Source organism: Ailuropoda melanoleuca, chromosome X, assembly GCF_002007445.2.
Source record: "Ailuropoda melanoleuca isolate Jingjing chromosome X, ASM200744v2, whole genome shotgun sequence".
NCBI classification, from domain to species: Eukaryota; Metazoa; Chordata; class Mammalia; order Carnivora; family Ursidae; genus Ailuropoda; species Ailuropoda melanoleuca.
Genome location: NC_048238.1, coordinates 27224002 through 27244123, shown reverse-complemented (window position 1 = coordinate 27244123; position 20122 = coordinate 27224002). Strand labels below are relative to the sequence as shown.

General features: G+C 38.5%; 1 protein-coding gene across 9 annotated transcripts in view; it reads left to right on the top strand.

Moving 5' to 3' along the window:
* DMD (dystrophin) overlaps positions 1–20122 on the top strand; it is a 2070581-nt gene that overhangs the window by 1256660 nt on the left and 793799 nt on the right. For all 9 annotated transcript variants that reach the window (XM_034649821.1, XM_034649815.1, XM_034649816.1 and 6 more), the window contains one exon: positions 8263–8438. In XM_034649821.1, the coding sequence (XP_034505712.1) occupies positions 8263–8438 (176 nt within the window). The remainder of the gene's footprint in view (positions 1–8262; positions 8439–20122) is intronic.

Below are 20122 nucleotides of genomic sequence, written 5' to 3'. Positions count from 1 at the left end.
GTGCTGCTCAACCCTGCAGCATCCCGGGATGTGCGCCCCACACCTGGCGTCCCAGCCCTCACTTCCAGGGCTGGCACGTCTCGTCCTTTGTGTTTCTAACCCCGCCAGCTGCCAGCCGCCCCGCGCGCTCCCGAGNAGCTCCCGAGCTCCCTGTTTCAGTATGGTTCGCCTGTGCTCTGGAGCGCCAGTTTTCAGTCTGGTCGCGCTTGCACTCCTGAGCTCTCGGTTTCACTCTAGTTCGAGTGTGCGGTCGGGAGCTCCTGTTTTCAGTTTGGACACGGGCGTTCCCACACTCACTGTCTCAGTCCGCTCTCTTGCGGGTGCTGGTCTGAGAGTCCAGCCCGCTCCCCAGCACAAGGGGCTATTGCTTCCCGGCGCCTGAGCGCAGAGGCTCCCTCCCCCTTCCCTTTATCTTCCTATATCTGTGCTCGGATTCACAGCTCCCCGCTTCGTACCTCAATACTCAGCACTGGAGATGTTCATTTGTAGAGATCCAGATGTATCTTCCTGCATCTCAGGCTGATTCTGTGGGTGTTCAGAATGGTCTGGTAGATATCCAGCTCGACTCGGACCAGCTGAGAAAGGGTCGCCTATTCCTCCTCCATCTTTTCTCCTTCTTGCAGAAAGTGGTTGCCTTTCTGTTCATAGAGTTTCTGCTACTCTTTTCTTCATTCTCCAGTCGCATTCATAGGTATTCGGAATGGTTTGGTAGCTCTCTCGCTGAATTCCTGGGACCAGACGAACTTTAGGTCTCCTGCTCCTCCGCCATCTTGGAACGCCGAGCTGGAGCTCAACTCCTGTTTTAAACTGGGTTCCTTGCAGAAAGTGGTGGCTATTCTGTTCTTAGAGTTGCTGCTATTCTTTTCTTCATTCTCCAGTTGAGTTTGTAGGTGTTCAGAATGGTCTGATAGCTATCTAGCTGCATTCCTGGGACCAGATGAAATTTAAGCCTCCTGCTCCTCCACCATCTTGGACTCCTCCCCAGTTCTCCTGAAGTTCTAATGAATGATTTGGAAGTCAAGAAAGATTGAATAAATCTGTGACCCTAGAGAGGCCTATCATTGATTTTTAACTCACTAAACCCTATTAACTTTGCAAAGTTGTGTACTTTGTAACAACAGTTTTCTTTAAAGCAAGGATCCCTAATGCAGATTCCTTCAGAGAGTAGAATGCATGCCTGCCCCACCCAAACGTACTGACGTTCTGTTGCCAAATCATATCTGAGGACAGATTTAACTTGAAGTCTCCAGGATCAGAGCCCCAAAGGCAGAGATTTAACATAGATACTTTTTTCTTCTTTTGGAATCTCTGCTGGAAATTATAGAATGTATATTTGTGGGATTTTCTGCCCAGGGCATTATTTCGTGGGAAAGAAAAAAAAAAAAAGCCTGAGATAACCTTTCAAAGCATGTAGTACTTAAAGCACTTGGATGAATCCATCTGGTATCCACATTAATAGCAGTGATAACAATGACTGTATATATCACTGTTGTGGATGAGATAAACACATCCAAAGGAAATTTCATTCTAATTTGATATTAGGTAAATGTCCCATTAAAAAAAATCACTACTGTATATAATTTTCCTTTAGTTCACTGGCAGAATGTTTGCTTGGGAAGAGGAACAGTCTAATTCTAGTTTTAAAAGGAATTCTCATTATTCTTTTATAGCAACCATTATGAGGAGCAGTTAGGGAAGTGTTGCTGTACCAACCAGCATATCTGCTGTGATACCACCCAGGAAAAAGGGGGTATCAGATAAAATCTAACAAGCCCCCTCCTCCTACCTCCAAGTCCTGCAACAAACTAACAAAAATATACATACGGTTTGGGCATTATTTTTAGTGAAGCACAATAAATGTTTACTGATATGCAAATATAATTAGACCAGGAGAAAGAACAGGGAAAAACGGTGCATTTTATTTTGGGCCAATCGTTTGTAAAGACTGTTCCTCTTTGCTTTGACTTATTTTGCAAATTACTAATAAAAGACCCGTAGGTCCTCAGATGAAAGTTGAATCTGAGATACAGTTCAAATTTTGATTCATGTTTTATGGTCAAAAGAAGAAAAAACTATTTTAGTATTACTTAATCCTCAGCCGTGAAGTCTAATGTAGACATGAATGCTACCAACAAATGATACTACATAGAAGTATTTTATAAATGCCTACACAGTGGAGAGGCACTTAGCTCTCCAGCGGAAGAGGGAACATTTAATCTGAGCATGGCAGGTGAGTAATGACTTTGACCTGCAAAACTTAGCAGGACTGACAAGTAGGTGGAAGGCCATTTAGTTTTACGGGAAGCTGGAGCTAAGGTTCAAAGTGGGGAACAGCAGGTAAGCTGGGGAGAAGAGGCTGCAGAGTCCCTTCAGGCCTTCCTCTCTAGGCTAGTATTTGGACTTTAGCTTGTGGTTAATAAGTAGGCATCATTCTCCATCTCCTCATTCTAGGTGCCCAAACTTGGCCTTGCTTCTTGCCTCCTACTACTCTCATTCTTTTTTTGTTGTTGTTATTTTATTATTTTTTATGATAATTTTTATTATGTTATGTTAGTCACCGTACAGTATATCCTTAGTTTTTGATGCAATGTCCCATGATTCATTATTTGCGTATAACACCCAGTGCACCATGCAATACGTGCCCTCCTTAATACCCATGACCGGCCTATCCCAATCCCCCAACCCCCTCCCCTCTGAAGCCCTCAGTTTGTTTCCCAGAGTCCACTCTCATTCTTTTTTTTTTTTTTTGAGTTCTGCCAAAGCTTCCTTGTATTCTTTTTTTTTTTAATGTTTTTTTATTACATTATGTTAGTCACCATATAGTACATCCCTGGTTTCTGATGCAAGGTTCGATGATCCACTCTCATTCTTTACTCAAAAATGATCATTTCTCTAGGCCATGTTTCCCTTTTTTACTCCTTTTTTTTTTAGATTTTATTTATGTATTTGGGAGAGAGAGTGAGCATGAGCAGGGGCAAGGGGCAGAGGGAGAGGGAGAAGCAGGCTCCCAATACAGGGCTTGATCCCAGGACTCTGGGGTCATGACCTGAGCTTAAGACAGACACTTAACCAACTGAGCCACCCAGGTACCCTTCACTTCTTTTGTAGATACACCATTTTTCTACTCTTGCCTCTCTCTCCCTCTTTTAACTCCTGCATTTCCCAAATTTCAGCCATCTTTCAGTGCTTGTCACTGCTGTCATGAGATCCTCTCCCGGGGTCATCCGGTCTTCCGCCAGGATGGAGTCAGCCTGTCGACAAATGGCTAGGTTTGATGTGTCTTGTCTCTGAGCCTGCTGTATGCTTTGGGTATTTGTCTGTTTATGTTCCTTCCTCACAAAAATTCGTCATCTGACAAGATTTCAATACTTTCTGAGGCATACTGAAACCTCTAAAGACAGTGGTGACTGTGTACTCTTAAGAATCAACATGAGAAACAGACTCATTTAATTTGTCTTTGAAAAAAAGAACCAGAAACTATTTTTCAGACTCTTACTTGAATTCTAGGGACTGACAGAGAGAACAGTGGGAATGATCTTAAGCAGGACAGAAAGAGTAGAGCAGTAAAAGATAACACATCATAATTTTATGAAATCGCAGAGTAGAATTTTCTCTAGCAGTTTCACCAGTGTCCATAATGTTCATATTCTCACATACTTTCACTTGACCAGTGAGTGAATGGAGTCAGTGATTAATCTGTCTCCAAGGAAATCTTTAACACAATTACAATTAAATCACAGGATTGCATTCTTGAAGCATCTACTTGTTCAGTGAAGGTTTGTTATTTGCTCTTCAGTTTCCCTCAGTCTTGATCTTTTCTTCCAGTCTCTTTTTATCCCTTCTGTTTTCCTCTTCCGCCTAGTTTGTGGTATTTGGCCAATTCTTTAACTCCTACCTATTTATCCAATTTGTCATTGTACAATTTCCCGTAACTGCTTCTTAGCTTAATCTTTTTATTTATTGGTCACATTTTGTATTCCATTTATTGTGCTTTCATTCAGTTTTGAAAAGTTTGGCAAATACACTTTTTTAAATATATGTAATGTTTTCATATAAAACGTACTGGCTGCTTTTGCCTCATATTCTCTCCTCTGTAAAAATGTAGCAGTTCCTTCCTTGTCCATGATTTCTCTTACTTTCCCTCAATTTGACCAGACTTGAGGGACTTAAATGTGTGTGTCATTTTCTATAATTTAGGAACATTTCTCCATTTAAAAAACGTACAAGAAGTTGAGATAATGCAGTAACTATAAAACATTTCTTTCTTGCTCACTCGCCTCTTCCACGTGTCTCTTGCCTACTCTTTCTTTAACAGTGAATCTATTTTGTACTCCTTTGTCCCCTTACCTCCAGAGTTTCTGATGCAGTCAGCCAGCGGTGGAATTCTGGGCTTTTTTATATTTTGAAAAAGTTCCCTAGGGAAGTCTGATACGGAATCCTTATTAAGAATGATGCTTTCGTATCAGAATCAAAACACAATAAGCTTTCTAACTGTGATGAATAATCCAATAGATTTCATTATGATTCTCTTTCTGTCTAAAACTAAAACTAGATGTTAATTACCAGAGAAATAGATAAGGATGCCTATGACAACAGAACATTAGTATGATATCAAAGCTTGGAAATTTTGCTGGTAGTGAATAATTCAGTGCTTTAAATATTTAGAAGCTATAGAATTAAAATTAATTTGTTTTTCCCTAAATGAACGAAGTTGATTGAGGTTTTACATTTAATTTGTTACATCAGATTTTATCTTCTTCGGGCTCAGAGGCTAACTTCAAAACACCACGTACAAATTTTTTACCTCCTCTTTCGATCCATTATTTCACTGTCTTACGCTTTATTACTGAAAGCTCTCCTCAAATAGATCATACACTGTAAATACCTCTCCTGATTACAAAATCTTCTCACACAAATGCAATAGACTATTTAATGAGCTCTTCTTTCACAAAATTAAAAAACCTGAAGGCCTTGATTTGGGACTCTATATAAATGGGATTTAGATCTAACAATTTTAAATTATTGCTTTATTCTTAGCTGTTCAATTCTATCTCTTCTCTGGGAAACAGAAATAATAAAACCCTTGTTGATTCTACAATTGGGTTGTAAAAGTCACCGCAGCCATCGACCATGACGTAGAAGGGCCAAGATCAAAAATACAAAGCAAGGGAGCTGAGATAAAAATTCTGAAGCAGCTTTAGTTTACAGCATTATAAACCACCAGCAAGAATTATTTGATTGCTTAACAAAGATTCTGTCGTCCAACTACTCAGTGTGGCATTCCTGGACCAGCAATATCGGCGTCCCCCCAATGCTTGTTAAAAGTAGAGAATTTCAGGCCCTCCACAGGCCCACTGAACCAGAATCAGCAGTTTGGCAGTTTCTCTAGGAGATTCTTATGCACTTAAGTTTGAGATGCAGGGCGGCTGGGTGGCTCAGTCAGTTAAGTGTCTGCCTTTAGCTCAGGTCATGATCCTGGGGTCCTGGGATCAAGTCTGGCATTGGGCTCCCTGCTCAGCAGGAAACCTGCTTCTCCTTCTCCCTCTGCCTGCTGCTCCCCCTGCTTGCATACGTGCGTGCGCTCTCTGTCTCTCTCTGTCTCTCTGTCAAATAAATAAATAAAATCTTTAAAAAAAAATAAAAATAAAGTTTGACATGCAATGCTGTAGCACACATCTAATACGTACTCCAGGCATTTTTTCAGAATATTACTATTGGTGTGGATATTGGACACCACTGAAGGTACAAATCAGAGTCTTAATCTTTCTCCTGTACTTTCCCCACTTTGTCTTTTAGGCAAAGATTTTCCCATTCCAGCAGTCGTGTGCGATTGCATGATCCAGCTAGTTCGCAAACCCTGTAGCTTCTGCCCTAACAATGTATTGGGTTTATCTTTTCCTTTCTGGAGCATTATCAAAAGTCTAGTCTTACCGCAATACTGGTCTCCCAGAATCCTGTCCTAGTGTTTTCCCTGTGTCCCTGTCTTACCATTAACATGAACTCTACCTCAGAATTATCCAGAAACACAGCTCTAGATCTCATACTCCTGTACTTACAATGGAAGTTATTTTCTTTTTGCCACCCAAAGCACTGCAGAGTCTGTAATGAAAAGGCAAGTCCTCTCTGCCGAGGCCCAAGATCCACCCGGGGCTGCCCCTGTCCCTGTCCCTGCACTCCCACCCCCACACATTGACATGAAGCCCAGGTCCATACTCCTGATCACATCATGGAAATGGCACACCATAGGCCCTGACTCATGCCCTTCCCTGCCCTCCTGACCCTCCACATTTCTCAGGTCTACCCATTCTTCATATTTCACATCCCCCCAGAGGCATCTCCTGTTGATCCTTCCACTGAGATCATCCCTCTTCTGGCATATCAGTTATGAGCATCTTGCTTTCTCTCTTGTATGGAGTACAACAAATGATCCTTCACGATTGTGTCAACACCTTTTCAGCTAGACTATATACTGCCTGAAACCTAAAGAATGGAACTTTTTTTCTTTGAATCTCTAGGAGGCCCGATAATAAGTATTAATACTAATGATACCATGACAATGATGAAACTGGACATCTCCCTTCCTCCCCCACTTCCTTTATTTAGACATGCGTGTGTTCCCTCAACAGATAGTTACCAAAACCTCCCATGCGCTAAGCATTAGGAACAAAATCGTGAATGGGACACAGTCTCTGACCTCAGTGAATGTATGGTATAATAGGAATACAGACACCGTTTGTCATGAATGAGTGTACCTGTTACTAAGCAAGTAACAGTGAGTGTCCCATGCCACCCTGGTGTGAATGGATGGTAAAGAGTGAGATTCAAGGGAATGGTGCAATATCACCTAGTTGCAAGGAAATGTCACATGTTTACTAGAGCATTTCTCATGTACATATAAGAGAGTATGGTGAGGAAAGCTTATGAACAGTTCAGTAACTGCATAGTTTTATGTTCATTTGAAGCACTGTGTCCCTGGAATAATGGCCTTGTTACCATTTTTGCTGATTGAGTCTTTTAACTGTTAAAGTTATACTACCAGAAATTCTAGTATTCAAAATAGTATTACACAAAAGTAGTAAAAAAAAAAAAAAGATTTCTTTATGTGGAATAAGAATCTTAGAGAGATTTGACCCAGTCTCACAAGACATGCATCCATTCATTTATTTGGCAAACATGGACTGGCATTTACTATATCCTTGGTATTGGCTCAAAAGACAGGGAAATATAAGAATATAAGATCACGAGAATCACATCTACCAGGAAAGTGTTCTGCCTACTGACTTTATCCTATGAGTACAGAGGGATTTGTTGAGTCCTTTTGATTTAAACATGGTAGAGATCTCAAGTTCTCAGATTATTTCATTTTCTAACCTGCAGATTTAGTACTGGATTATTTTAATTGCCTAAAACATTCTGGATGATCTTTAAAAAAAAAAAAAAGAGTGCCATTTTTACGTAATGGTAAAAAACATTTTTGTTTTTATGTGTATTTGGTTGTGATAGTCTCTTTTTAAATGACACTGCTTTTCTGATACTCTTAAAATTTCATTCAGGATAAAAAGTGGAAGATATTTAATTTTGACACCATCAGTGACTCATAAAAATGTTCTGGTATCTATAGATTATTTTTAAATTTATCACTGTACCTTAGGGATTTTTTGATAGGCTGCCCCTGAAAGCAATTAATTTTGTTTTATGTGGTTTTATAATGCAAAATGCCTTGATGGAAACAGAATTTGAAATAAATTTCCTTCTAATATAGCAATGAATTTTTGTTTCAATATCTCTAGAGGTTTTTTTTTTTTTAAATATTGTGACTAAACTATGTTTGTTCTTTTTCACCTCTCCTATCGACAGTCATTAAGAAATCCAAATACTTTTTTCATGTTGAAATTTTACTACACTTCATAGACTATTAAACATGGAACATCCTTGTGGGGACAAGAAATCGAATTTGCTCTTGAGAAGGTTTCCAACTAATTGATTTGTAGGACATTATAACATCGTCTAGCTGACAAGCTTTACAAATAGAAAGACCGGAGCTGAACTGAGAGCTGCTTTTTTACTGACACATAAAAGGTGTCTCTCTGTCTTGTAGCCTTTGGATATAGGCATGTCAGTTTCATAGAGAAACTTTGACACGGCGCTTCTTTCTTTCTTTCTCTCCCGGTAGAACCACATGTGGTAGCACATTGTTAAATCTTCTCTCAAATAAAAGGACGAAGGGTTTCATTTTTGTTTTGCCTTTTTGGTATCTTACAGGAACTCCAGGATGGCATCGGACAGCGGCAAACTGTTGTCAGGGTATTGAATGCGACTGGGGAAGAAATAATCCAACAGTCCTCAAAAACAGATGCCAACATTCTACAAGAAAAACTGGGAAGCCTGAATCTGCGGTGGCAGGAGGTCTGCAAACAGCTGGCAGAAAGAAAAAAGAGGTAGGATGACAGATAAAAATAGGAATCCTACAATTTTAGCAGAGCTATTTAAGCTGTCCTCTAAGAAAACCTCTGTGAAAGATTGGAACCAGGGTGAAAGGCACTAAGGGGAAGGAACCCCTCAACTGTTACTCAGTAGCAATAATGAATTTGTTTTCTGTTTCTCATGTACTGAAACATGTAGCTGCTGCTAGTGAAATAGACAGCACTTTGCTATTTTAAACTTTCAAGTTTGTTTTAAAAACCAAGCGATTGTTCAAATACGAATATCTTCAGGATATTCTGGTGTTAACAAGCTGAGGCTCATTTATTTGAAAGAAAATGACAAAAGGAAATTATAAATGACAATTTTGTGTGAAAGATTGCTATTTGGCTAGATTTTTGAACAGCTATAAATGTGACTTTGATGCTGAAAACCAAGATGGTCATATTTTCTTTTTAGTTCCACTACATTTGTCAGTACATGCTTGAAGAGGGACTTGGGCTGACAATAGTCAAATCTAAAGGGGGAAAATTTTTTTTAAAAAAATACAGGGGAAAACAAAACCTCAGAAAGGTTATTGTTGAATTCAGTCATTTTTTAACTTTCCCTTGGAAGGTCCTGAAAGCCCAGAATGCCAAATGTATGCTGCCACACTTGGAAGGCACAGATATTTTTATAAATGGGATTTTGTATTATGCTTCCAGTTGTTGATGCTAATGTTGCCTGTTTTATAAGGGAGGACTTGGCCTTTATTTACCAAATGAGACTATTGTTTTGAACAATGAAAACTCCCTTCTATTGCCAAGCTCTTGCTTCCTACCTATCATCTACATAATAGGTGGAATTTAATATTCAGAAAGCTAGGACAACTCATTGATGAACGTCTTTGGTGAGGATGTATTAGAAAGGTTTCAGAATTATGTCCATTGTCTTTGCCCACCTCCTCTTGGCGCCTTTGCTCCTGTTGCATTATTCAAAAAGTAGATAGAATTCATATTCCTCTACAAAAGGGATGCTTTAGTTGACCTACACACACACACACACCTCTTGATAAAGTTTAAAAATAATAGCATCATCTAAAAACATTTTTAGTTTGAATCTTGGCTTAGAAAATAATTGTGATTTTTATATAGATAAGAGGAAATAAAGATCTAAACTTTGTGGTGAAACTGCTTCCTTGGGAAAATCATATACTTTTTTCCCCACGTTGAAATCTCTCTATTAAACACATAAGTCTATCATTACTTTAATAACTGATATGTTTTTACTATGAGCAGGTTTAAACCTGTATAATATCATTTCTGAACTAAAGCCAATCCAGTCTAAAATAAGATGTGAAGAAATGGGCAGATTAAGGAAGATTGCATAGCATGCTCTAAAAATTAATAATGAATTCATAAAGTAGATTAAATGGGTTGGAAGATTATTTTTCTTTATTATATATAAAGCATTGTTTCTCATTTTTAAATATCCTGCTCATATAATGTTTAAATACAACATGTCAATATTTTCTCTAAAAACAAGTATTTAAAAATTCAGGTGAAAAAGTGATCTGTTACTGACTTCTGGATGAAAATCAGAACTTAGAAAGATAGGGCATTATGCCTGTTTCATCAAACAAGCTCTATAATTTTGGCTCCTTCGAAGTTTACAAGAAAGTAGTGTATGCTGACACTGTGGTGAAATATTATGCAAATTGTAGGTTAATTACAGCTAGCGATTTGGCTGTAATTGGTTAGAAATATTTCTCCCATTTAAACATTTTGACCTACATTAAATATTGCACTTCTGTGCTTTAAAAAGTCAAGATCGGCTTCCTTGAGGGGTTTTTTTTTTTAACTCAGCTTTTAAAGTTGTCTGCTTCACGCTACATTTTAAAAATAAATGTTAGCATATTTAAATTTCCACTGAGATCAGTTTTGTGGCATACTTCCTCAGAATTTTTGTATCATTTAAATTTTATGAAATGTAAAAAAGTAATAAAATAGAAGTGCCTTTTCTACCAATACACTAACAGCTCTTTCTAAGCATCCAGTAGCAAATAAAGTAAAAGTAAAAAAATATATAAAGAATATGTTAACCTAACAATTGTGGGAGAGCTGTAATCATGAAACTATTATTAATCAATGGCATGCTTTCACTGCAACCCAAGGAGAAGTCAGCAGGAAATAGAAGTTATTTATTGCACAGGTGAAAAATAAGATGACTATTCAAGTTGACATCAGTATTCTCAGTTTGCAATGGGCTTTAAATGCAGCTGTTGGAAATATCTCATGTTTCCTAGTCCATGTACACATATAAACAAAAGTACAGAATTTAAGCAAAGAAAAAAGTGTGCGAAACCGTTTGGAGCCTTTTAGCTTGAAAATGCAAGATATCAGAAATATGAGCAGAAAATTCCCAGAACAAATTCAAATAGCAGTGGACATCCATTAAGGTTAGTTTATGTTGTAAGTAAATGAAGTATAAAATGCAGTCAATTAGGTATACAATTGAAGATAGAAAATTCACTGTTGCCTCAATTATGTAGCAGAGGAACTGGATAACATCTATAGGTTTAAACATGACAGTATAATGAGTTTAATGATGGCTTAGCCACCAACGTGGTCTTTGTAAATGAAGAAGATGCAAATGAAAATTTATCAGCCATAAAGGAAGTCATAGGCTAAAACAAAGCAAGCCTACGTTGAGGATTCTTTTTCTTTTTTTTAAAGATTTTATTTATTTATTTGACAGAGATAGAGACAGCCAGCAAGAGAGGGAACACAAGCAGGGGGAGTGGGAGAGGAAGAAGCAGGCTCATAGTGGAAGAGCCTGACATGGGGCTCGATCCCATAACACCGGGATCACGCCCTGAGCCGAAGGCAGACACTTAACCGCTGTGCCACCCAGGCGCCCCTATGTTGAGGATTCTTAAGCCCAGGTCCATTGGTAGGATTCAAGGGATGCCATGAGCTTGAATTGGAAAAAAATACCTCTCCATTTTTGCCAACCTCTAATGGAGATTGAGTATTCTTTTCCATTTTGAATAAAGGCAAGAAACCAGAGTAATACTAGCAGTACGTGTGAAATCACAGGTATTTTTATATTTCAGTAGAGTTGTTACAGATATCTCAAAGTATTATTCATGGTTATCACTCATCAAAACTGCACCAGTTATCAGATCTTCCATAAGATGTTATCAAGGTGTTAATAATAAACAAGCACATGTATTGCTATCTCCCAAAAATATTTTCTAGTAGTTTTATAACTGTATTTCAGTACAATTGACTTTCTTCGGCGTTCTGGGTATTTTATGTTCTGGACTTCAAAACGTGATTCTGAGAAGAGTCCCAGGCTTCACCAGATTGCCAGAGGGCTCCATGGAAAAAAAGGAAAAAAAGGATCTGAACTATTTCTAGCCAGCTGTTTATTTGCGCAGACCTCGTTATCACGTACTATGGTCTCAGTCCTTTTAATGATGTCGTCACTATTCTTATACACTCCTTTTTTCTGGAGTATTCCAGGAGATGTACCAGTGAAGGGAATGTGGGTAGGCAGGCCTTTGAAGTGGATAGCTGACAACAGAGGGAGGCCATGTTACTTAGAATAATATCAGTTAATAAAAGATCGAATGGAAGAGGGCAGCAAGGTGTTGGGAAGTAGAATCCTTAAATAGAGGAATCTTTGAATCATAATCCATATCAATAAAAAATGACCTCAAGAATTGATCTCTCCTTTTCCCTTTAGGCAAATATGGTATTGTTTTCACCATTGTAGAGATAAAGCAATTATTTTACTAATATAGAGAGAGGAATAAGAGTTTTAATTTCAATGTTACCTGATTGAATATACTGCTTGAAATTTTTCTTTTCCAAACATTTTAAATAAAAAATCACAAGCATATAGAAAAGTTGAAAAAAGGTAGCATAAGGAATACCCACATACCCTCTTATCGTTCTCCTAAATCCCTACATTCAACAGCTAACGTTTTGCCATTTTTTCCCTCCCTCTCCCTACCTCCCCCATATGTCCCTTTATTTAATATAGGGAATAACACACGCGCACGCGCGCGCGCACACACACACATTTTTGTTTATCATGCTCAAGAAAATTAAACATAATACCATATTATTATTTATTATCCTGCCCATATCCAAATTGACCAAATGACTCAAAAATGTCTTTCATATCATTCTTTGAGTTTTTCACACCAATGTCCCATCATGTTTTATGTATTGCATTTGGTTTTGTAGGAGACGAAAGAAAAAAACCTTTCTGCTCTACCCTCTTAGCTTTAATATCTGGAGACTGTGAGTTAAATTGACAAAAGACACATTAATAGGAGAAAAGGCATACAAATTTTTTTATGTCAGTTTTTTAATGTGGCACAGAGGGCTTCATAGGAAAGAAGTGAAAATGCCAAAGAAACTGTACCTAAGAGCTTAAATACCATTTTGACAAAGAGTGATTAAATCGTAGAGAAGTGACAAGACAAAGAAAAGGGGTTTGGACTTCCAGGGGTGATAGATTGCAGGAAGGCAAATACGTAGGGAAGCTAATGGAAGATAAGGATGTTTTAGTAATAAGCAGATTCAAGTCTGTGCTGCTATCTCTAAGTGATTAAAAAGTCCTCTGCTCTTCCTGGTCCAGAAAAGGGGAGAAGGAATACCTTTACGAGGGGAAGTGTATGCCCTGCCTTAAGGCAGAAATACACTGGGTTGAGAGCTTTTCCTGTGTCTGCTATTTCTCAGTTGCCTTCTACTCAAAATAATTCTTATGGCCAAGTGGCATATTATGATCCTCTTCATTTCTCAGGTTTCTTCAGTCTTATTTATTTATTTATAAAGTTTTTATTTATTTATTTTAGAGAAAGATAGAGCAGGAACAGGGAGAGGGGTAAAGGGAGAGAGAGAGAGAGAACCTGAGATCATGACCTGAGCTGAAACCAAGAGTCGGTCGGTCCTTAACCGACTGAGCCACCTAGGCTCCCGTCTTCAGTCTCTTTTAGTGGAAAATAGCTCTCCCACTTTCATTTTCTTTTTGCTGTTACTGACATTTGGAAGAGTCTGGTACAATATCCTCAAAAAAAAATCTCATCTTTCTGGATTTATCTAATGTTTCCCTTCATTATGTCATTTAGCTTGTTCTGTATTCTCTGTATCTTTTGTAAACTGGATTTGGAGACTTGAAAAGATGCAAGTCAAAAAATTTTGGCAAGAATACTTCATAAAAGACAGTGTGTACTTCGGGTCACATCAGAAGGTCATAAAATGAGGTGGTCCCACTGTAGATGCTGGTAAGTCTGATCACTTGGTTTAGGTGGTGGCCATCAGATCTTGAGTTGTTAAGTATCATGTTTTTTGAAATCAATAAGTCATCTAACAGCTTTAATATCCTTTGATGATCTTTCCTGAGCTCAGTACATTAGGGTTGCAAAGTGGTGATTTTTTTTTCTGAATTCTGGTATGACCCTACAAGCTGATTTCCTCTATCTAAAAAGAAAAGCTCTCACTTTTCTTCTTGATATCAGTATGGATTTATGGATTCTTACTTATTCAGTATGTTACAATAAATAATAGTTATTCTGCTTGTTGATATTCTCACTTTTATTAAATTTGACTGGTGGGAGCTTGCTCAAGCTTCTGGCTTAAATGCCCCATGCTCACTGTGTACTTTTCCCCGCCCCAGGTTTGGAATCAACCATGTCTCCAAGGGCCTCTGATTTCTTTTAGTGGAAAACGTGTATGGAAATCAAAATGTGGGCAGTAACCCTTTCTGAAAGGAAGGCTGGCATCTTTCTGGCAAGCAGTCCTAGGGGAAAATGATTTTACGTTCCTTTTGTAAGGACACAAAAATCTCTTTCAGTTACACAGCAAAGTTCAAAGTAAGGCTGGGTCTGTTAAAAAGCACTTGTGCAAGACGCATGTCAAATCTGCAATTTCTTACTCATTTCAGGGCTTCTACTTCTGATGTTTTGAACCAAAGTTTACCTGCATATAATCTATACTAGTTTGCCAAGCAAATTAATGGTGTAAATAAGCTGATGGGAAGCATTGCTAAATGTACTTAAGGGAAGAAATTGTTTTTTAAAGACCTTAGTTCATTGTTTGCATGCAAATGGATGCTGTTAATTAGAAATGAGCCTTATCTAATTCATTAAAGTAGGCCTAGTAGGACCTCTTCTTGAAAAATCTCCATTAGCAATTCATATACTCTGTGCACTCTTTGTGAGACGACTGTTTTCTCTTAAGTCTTCTTTAATTTTGTCTCCTGAAGAATTCAGGCTCCCCTAACCAAAATAGCCTTCTGTATAGCACCCTATTTCCTACAAAATAAAAACCAAAAATTGTAATATGACTTAGAAATCTCTTTACAATGCTTATAATCTTTTCAATGCCCAGCGTACCCGTTAAACCAGAGCTGAAAGCCGCCTCACACATTCCCACTCTGCCCTCAGGATCTTGTGAGCCCTAACTCCAGTCTACTTGCTCTGTGCTTGAACTTCTCTGCTTTCTCGACACCAGTTTTGGTCGTGGCTCTCTGTGCAGCCAGCCCCGAGTTCACAGACTGAGTGCCCACAGATGGAATCCAGCTTGGAAAGTGTGCGATGTTTTTACATAGGCACTGTTTTTGAAATAATTGCCAACATTTAAATATCAAGAGGCTTCATATTTTCTAAACAAAACAAAACAAAAAAACAAGGACTCCTGTCTCCTTTTGAAAACTCAGATCTGAGGGGCACCTGGGTGGCTCAGTCCATTAAGCGTCTGCCTTCAGCTCAGGTCATGATCCCAGGGTCCTGGAATGGAGCCCCACATCGGGCTCCCTGCTCAGCGGGGTATCTGCTTCTCTTTCTTCCTCTGCCTGCCGCTCACCCTGCTTGTGTGTTTAAATCTTTTTTGAAAAGGTTAAAAAAGAAGGTAAAAAAAACTCAGATCTGGTTACTAGGTCCTCACCACACAGTTCAGCTGTGTCTGAGTAAGGGATGTTTCAGACTTGCTCCTCAAAGTGTGGTCTCTGGACTAGAGCCCAGACACTACCTGGGAGTGGCTGAGAAATGCAGGATCTAGTAAATCATAGTCAGCATTTTAACAAGACTACCAAGTGGTTGATAACGCACATGAAAGTTTGTGAAGCACTGGTTTGGGCAAGCAAGCTTACTCTTCAGTTTGCCACACCTGTCCCACTTGAGTCACTTACATTAACTGTTTTCCCGTAGACATTTGCTTTATAATACTTCATACAGATGCTCGTATAATGGCGGTGGTCGTGGTGACAGCACTTAATATTGCCAGGCGCGGTTCCCAGTGCTTTACACAGCTCACAGAATCTCCATTAACAGCTCTATTCTTATATTCATCTTTACAGAGGGGCAGTTGGGGCACAGATTGCTCAAGTTCTTTGCCCAAGATCACATAACTAGCAAGTATTTGAACCAGGATGTAAACGCTGACAGTCTGACTCTAGTATCCTTCCTCTAGATCCAATTTGGCATTACTTATCTTAGCTTTGACCTTTAGTGTTCTCTAGGATATACTTCCGGTTTCTGCCCGTCAGCCTCTCACTTAGCAAACCCATTCCCTTAGTTGGCCGTGTTTTGTAGCGAGAGGATGGGACATAGAATCTGTTCTGACCTAGCTTTCCAAACATGTTACCCATCATACTCATTATTTCAGCTTGTGTCCCAAGCATAAAATGACCTGAAGTTTTCTGTCCTTCAGCTTGTGCCAAAATCATTTGCTTTTTGAGATTGAGTTGCCTTTCTCATAATTTTCTCTGAAAATCTTACCTAAGTGCTCTTTCTTCAGCGAGTACTGCTTCCTGTTCTCAAACAGAGGCAGTTTGTTCTCTTAAGTTCTTCTTGTTCCTTTTTATAATACATTATATTTTATGTATCTGTCATGTATCGTACCCACATGTGTTTCATCTTCCCTGGCAAGATTGAAAGCTTCATGAGGGCCCGGCAATAGCTTATTCTCAGCTCTAGAGCCCCACAATACTTGGCAGAAAACGTAGTACATTGTTGATAACAAAACAAAACAAAACAAAATTCTCAGTTTCAATTCTTTCTTTATTCACATTCAAATTAAACTAGGATTATAAATCTCTACACTTGACATTGCTACATAAGTTAAAAATAGACATACAGAGCAGAGTCATTTTTCAATGTTTTTTATAATATTAACACATTTTCATGGATCCTCTTTAGTTCTGGAAATTGGACTAGATAAATTCTAATCTTAAAGAAGCTGGGTTAATATTCATGTTTTAGGTATTCTCCTGAATGTAATACTCTTGAGAGACAAATGATTTTAACTTCCATAGCTATTTATATCAAAAAGAAGCTCTTTGATTCAAATACTTTGTACATTTGTTTACCTCAGTTTTACTCTATCACAACTAATGAATTCTAGGTGAAATAAGAAGAAATTAGCCTTGAGATGGGTATTTTATTTTCATCCAATCTATAAGCACAAGATGTTTTACTTTGTAATCCATATCATCAAAGAGCTATTTTTAGACTGATCAAAGAGGATCATACAGTTATTATTATCCACAGGTGTCTATGGAAAATCTGGTCTCTTCCCATCTGTTATCTGATGACTCTTGAAAAGCTTTCAAGGACATTCATAATTCTTCATCAAAAGACTATGGAAAAATTAGCTTCATAGTTAATCTTTTTATGCCATATTTTATTCTTTGCAACTTGGCAACTTCTAGTGAAACTGACTAGCCAGAGCCAAACATGCTGTCATATTGGCTGGTATGGAAAGTATCACTCTACAGATACACACGTGGCTGCACTTTATTCATGGCCTTCTATGAACTCTTGTGGGCCTGGGGAGATAGGAGTTAGAATTGGTCATGGAGGATTATCTCTGGAATGGGCTTTGAAGGATGTCAGGAGTCAAATGAAGAATGAATGGATGGACATGCCAGAGGGAAAAAAGTGACATGAGTAAAATCAGCGCAACAAGAAGTGGGCTATGTCGAAGGACTACATGCAGTTTAGAACAGAGAAGCTCTCTTAAATCTTCATTTAAATGTAATTATCCTGAGTTCATCATTCTATATGTAAAACCAGCTGCCCAATTTCTATTCCAAACTGCATGCTGGATATTAGTAACCTGTATATGTTTTTGAAAGCTTTTCGAGTAGCCTTATTGTAACCATGTACCCTGCCTCCCACCACTTGAGAGTAGCATTTCCAAGAGGCAACTATGTGTTGTTCCCAACCTGTTTAATACAAGTTATTCTTGTTTTTATATTTTTTATTTAATTAAATATTATACAAACTAATAAAATGGGAATGCAAAGAGGAGGAATTATGGTTTCAATGAAAACTAAGTTGAATGCTTGAAAAACTTGATAATCAGGGAAAAAAATGTTCAATTAGATATAGATGAGGAAACTGTTTAAGATTGGGAGTAGAGGGTAGAAATCACAAAAATCAGGAAGAATTTTACATTTAGATTCTTTCTAATCTCTCTAAAACTTACTCTACTTTGAAGAAACCAAAACTGAAATTCATAGATGAAATGTGGGGGTGGTTTATGTAAGAAAGAGTTTTAATAAGAGGATTTCTCTTGTTATGTCGAAAGGACAAAGTATTTTGTGATACAAGCAGTCAAGATGGAGCAGGTCAGGGAAGATTCTGTATCTCAGACCTTTTCCTGGGGTGGGACAGAAGGGCCTTGGAAGGTTTCAAATCGTTCAAATTTGGAAGCACATCGACCCCTTTGATAGTTGAGCTCAGGGTGAAATGAAGAGGTTGAGGCTGGCAGTAGGGTGACTCAAGTAGTCCTATGGTATTTCAGATTAAGGATGAGAAATGTCTGAGCAGAATAAAACTCATAAAGACGCGACGGATTTAAGATAGTAGATGAAAATAAAATGACTTGGTAATTGGTTAGATGAGGTGGGGGTATGAAGGGAGGGCTCTAGGATGACCCCTTATCCACATTTCTGGCTTGGGGAACTGGCTGAATTGAATGCATTAGCTCGGATAGGAAATACAAGGGAGATAGCCCAGATGGAAAGAGGGGCTCACATCAGACATACAGATTCACCTTGAGATATGACAGGTTTGAGGAGCCTGTGGAACATCTAAAACAAGGTGTTCAGAGAACATGTATTTGGATGTGTACTTCTGAACATGAGGAAGAAGACAGTGGCAGATGAGTACTCGCAGTAACTAATGAAACTGAGGTAATACATGTGATCTCCCTGAGGCACAGACAAGCCCCCCTTAACTATCCTGAGTCAAAAGGGTTGGTAAACAAAATATCGGGGATATATCAGGAGACTAATCTGATTACAACATAAAAGAAACTAAGCTCCAAGTTCCCATCGTACTAATTACAGATCAGAAATGTCCCCATGTCCCTATATATGTATGGGACCCTGGTGAAAGAGAGGATGTCTACAAGCATATTTAAAGCATGGATACAGTGTTCAGTGAAATGCAAATGGTCGGTACCTAGAGAGACAGTAGGTGGAGAGACTGGAATATGAGAAATAAGCACAGAGCAAAGCCTGCCCCGGGAAGACTCCTTGCTTGAGATCCTGCAAATTCCCTCTCCCTTTAAGGTTAATGATGTCTAAAATCTGTCTATTGTCCATCTGTACAGCAGCTACACCTGGAAGCCACCAGTGTCTTAAAACAGGTCAAAGGGAGTTTGCATGCTTTTCATTTTCCTTGTTGCTGAGGAAACTTGTATTGCCTACTGTCAGAGCCTATCCTGTGAGACATAGGTCTTACTGCAAGCAATCATTTCCAAAGTACTTTTTGTTAGAAGCAAACCTTCATACTTCTAAAAATGAACACAGTATCCACAGGTCAGTGGATTACCTTTCTGCACAAGGGAAAACCCCAAGTCCTGAGTTAAAAATGTGTTGATCACTTTGATTCCTTTCTTGGATTTAATATAATTAAAGCATGCCTTCTATATATGTGTGTGACTCTATCCTCATGTTTTCTTGAACAAGGCTCTTCTATTTTACTAATTCTCAATTATCACAGTTTGGCCATTAATACAAATCTAAAGTGATCACAATAAGCTTTTTCTCACATTGGCTAATATAAGTTGAAATATTTTTCTCTACTATGATATGTTTTTAAAAGCCCTTTCTAAAATGGAAAACACCATACATGTGTGAGCTGCTAATCTGAGAATTTTTCACTTACTGTTATAATGGTGGATGTATAACTATCTCCTTCTTGTTTTTAGAAGAAGGCCTTATCTCTTCTTTCACAGGAACCTGGCCCCCATTAATTATTCTCCCTCCCCCGAATGCACACAAGCATATCCTAGCCCTATTCCTCCTGGCTTCCTGCCCCTTAACCAAGTAAACATTTGTAGCTCCCAGATTAAAAAATAAATTACAAATACTCCTTTCATAATGTTTTCCACCGTACTTGACAGAGTTCTTAGCTGTGAATAACAGAATCCAGTTCTGTTTAATATAAGCAAAAATCAACTTTATGAGAGGGATAAAGACCTGCTCCCAATGCCAAAGAGAAGTCTAGAACACCAACTCCAAAATGGACAGAAAGCAAAGCAGAGGCTCAGTTTCAGGAACTATATAGTCCAAGTCATACCCTGGGTCTGCATGCTCTCAGAGACTATCCCAGCCCTGCAGACAGGGGGTAAAGAATACCATTGCTATTGGAAAGAATTGGAAATGGTACCTTGGAGTTCTTTGTCACTCATTCCAG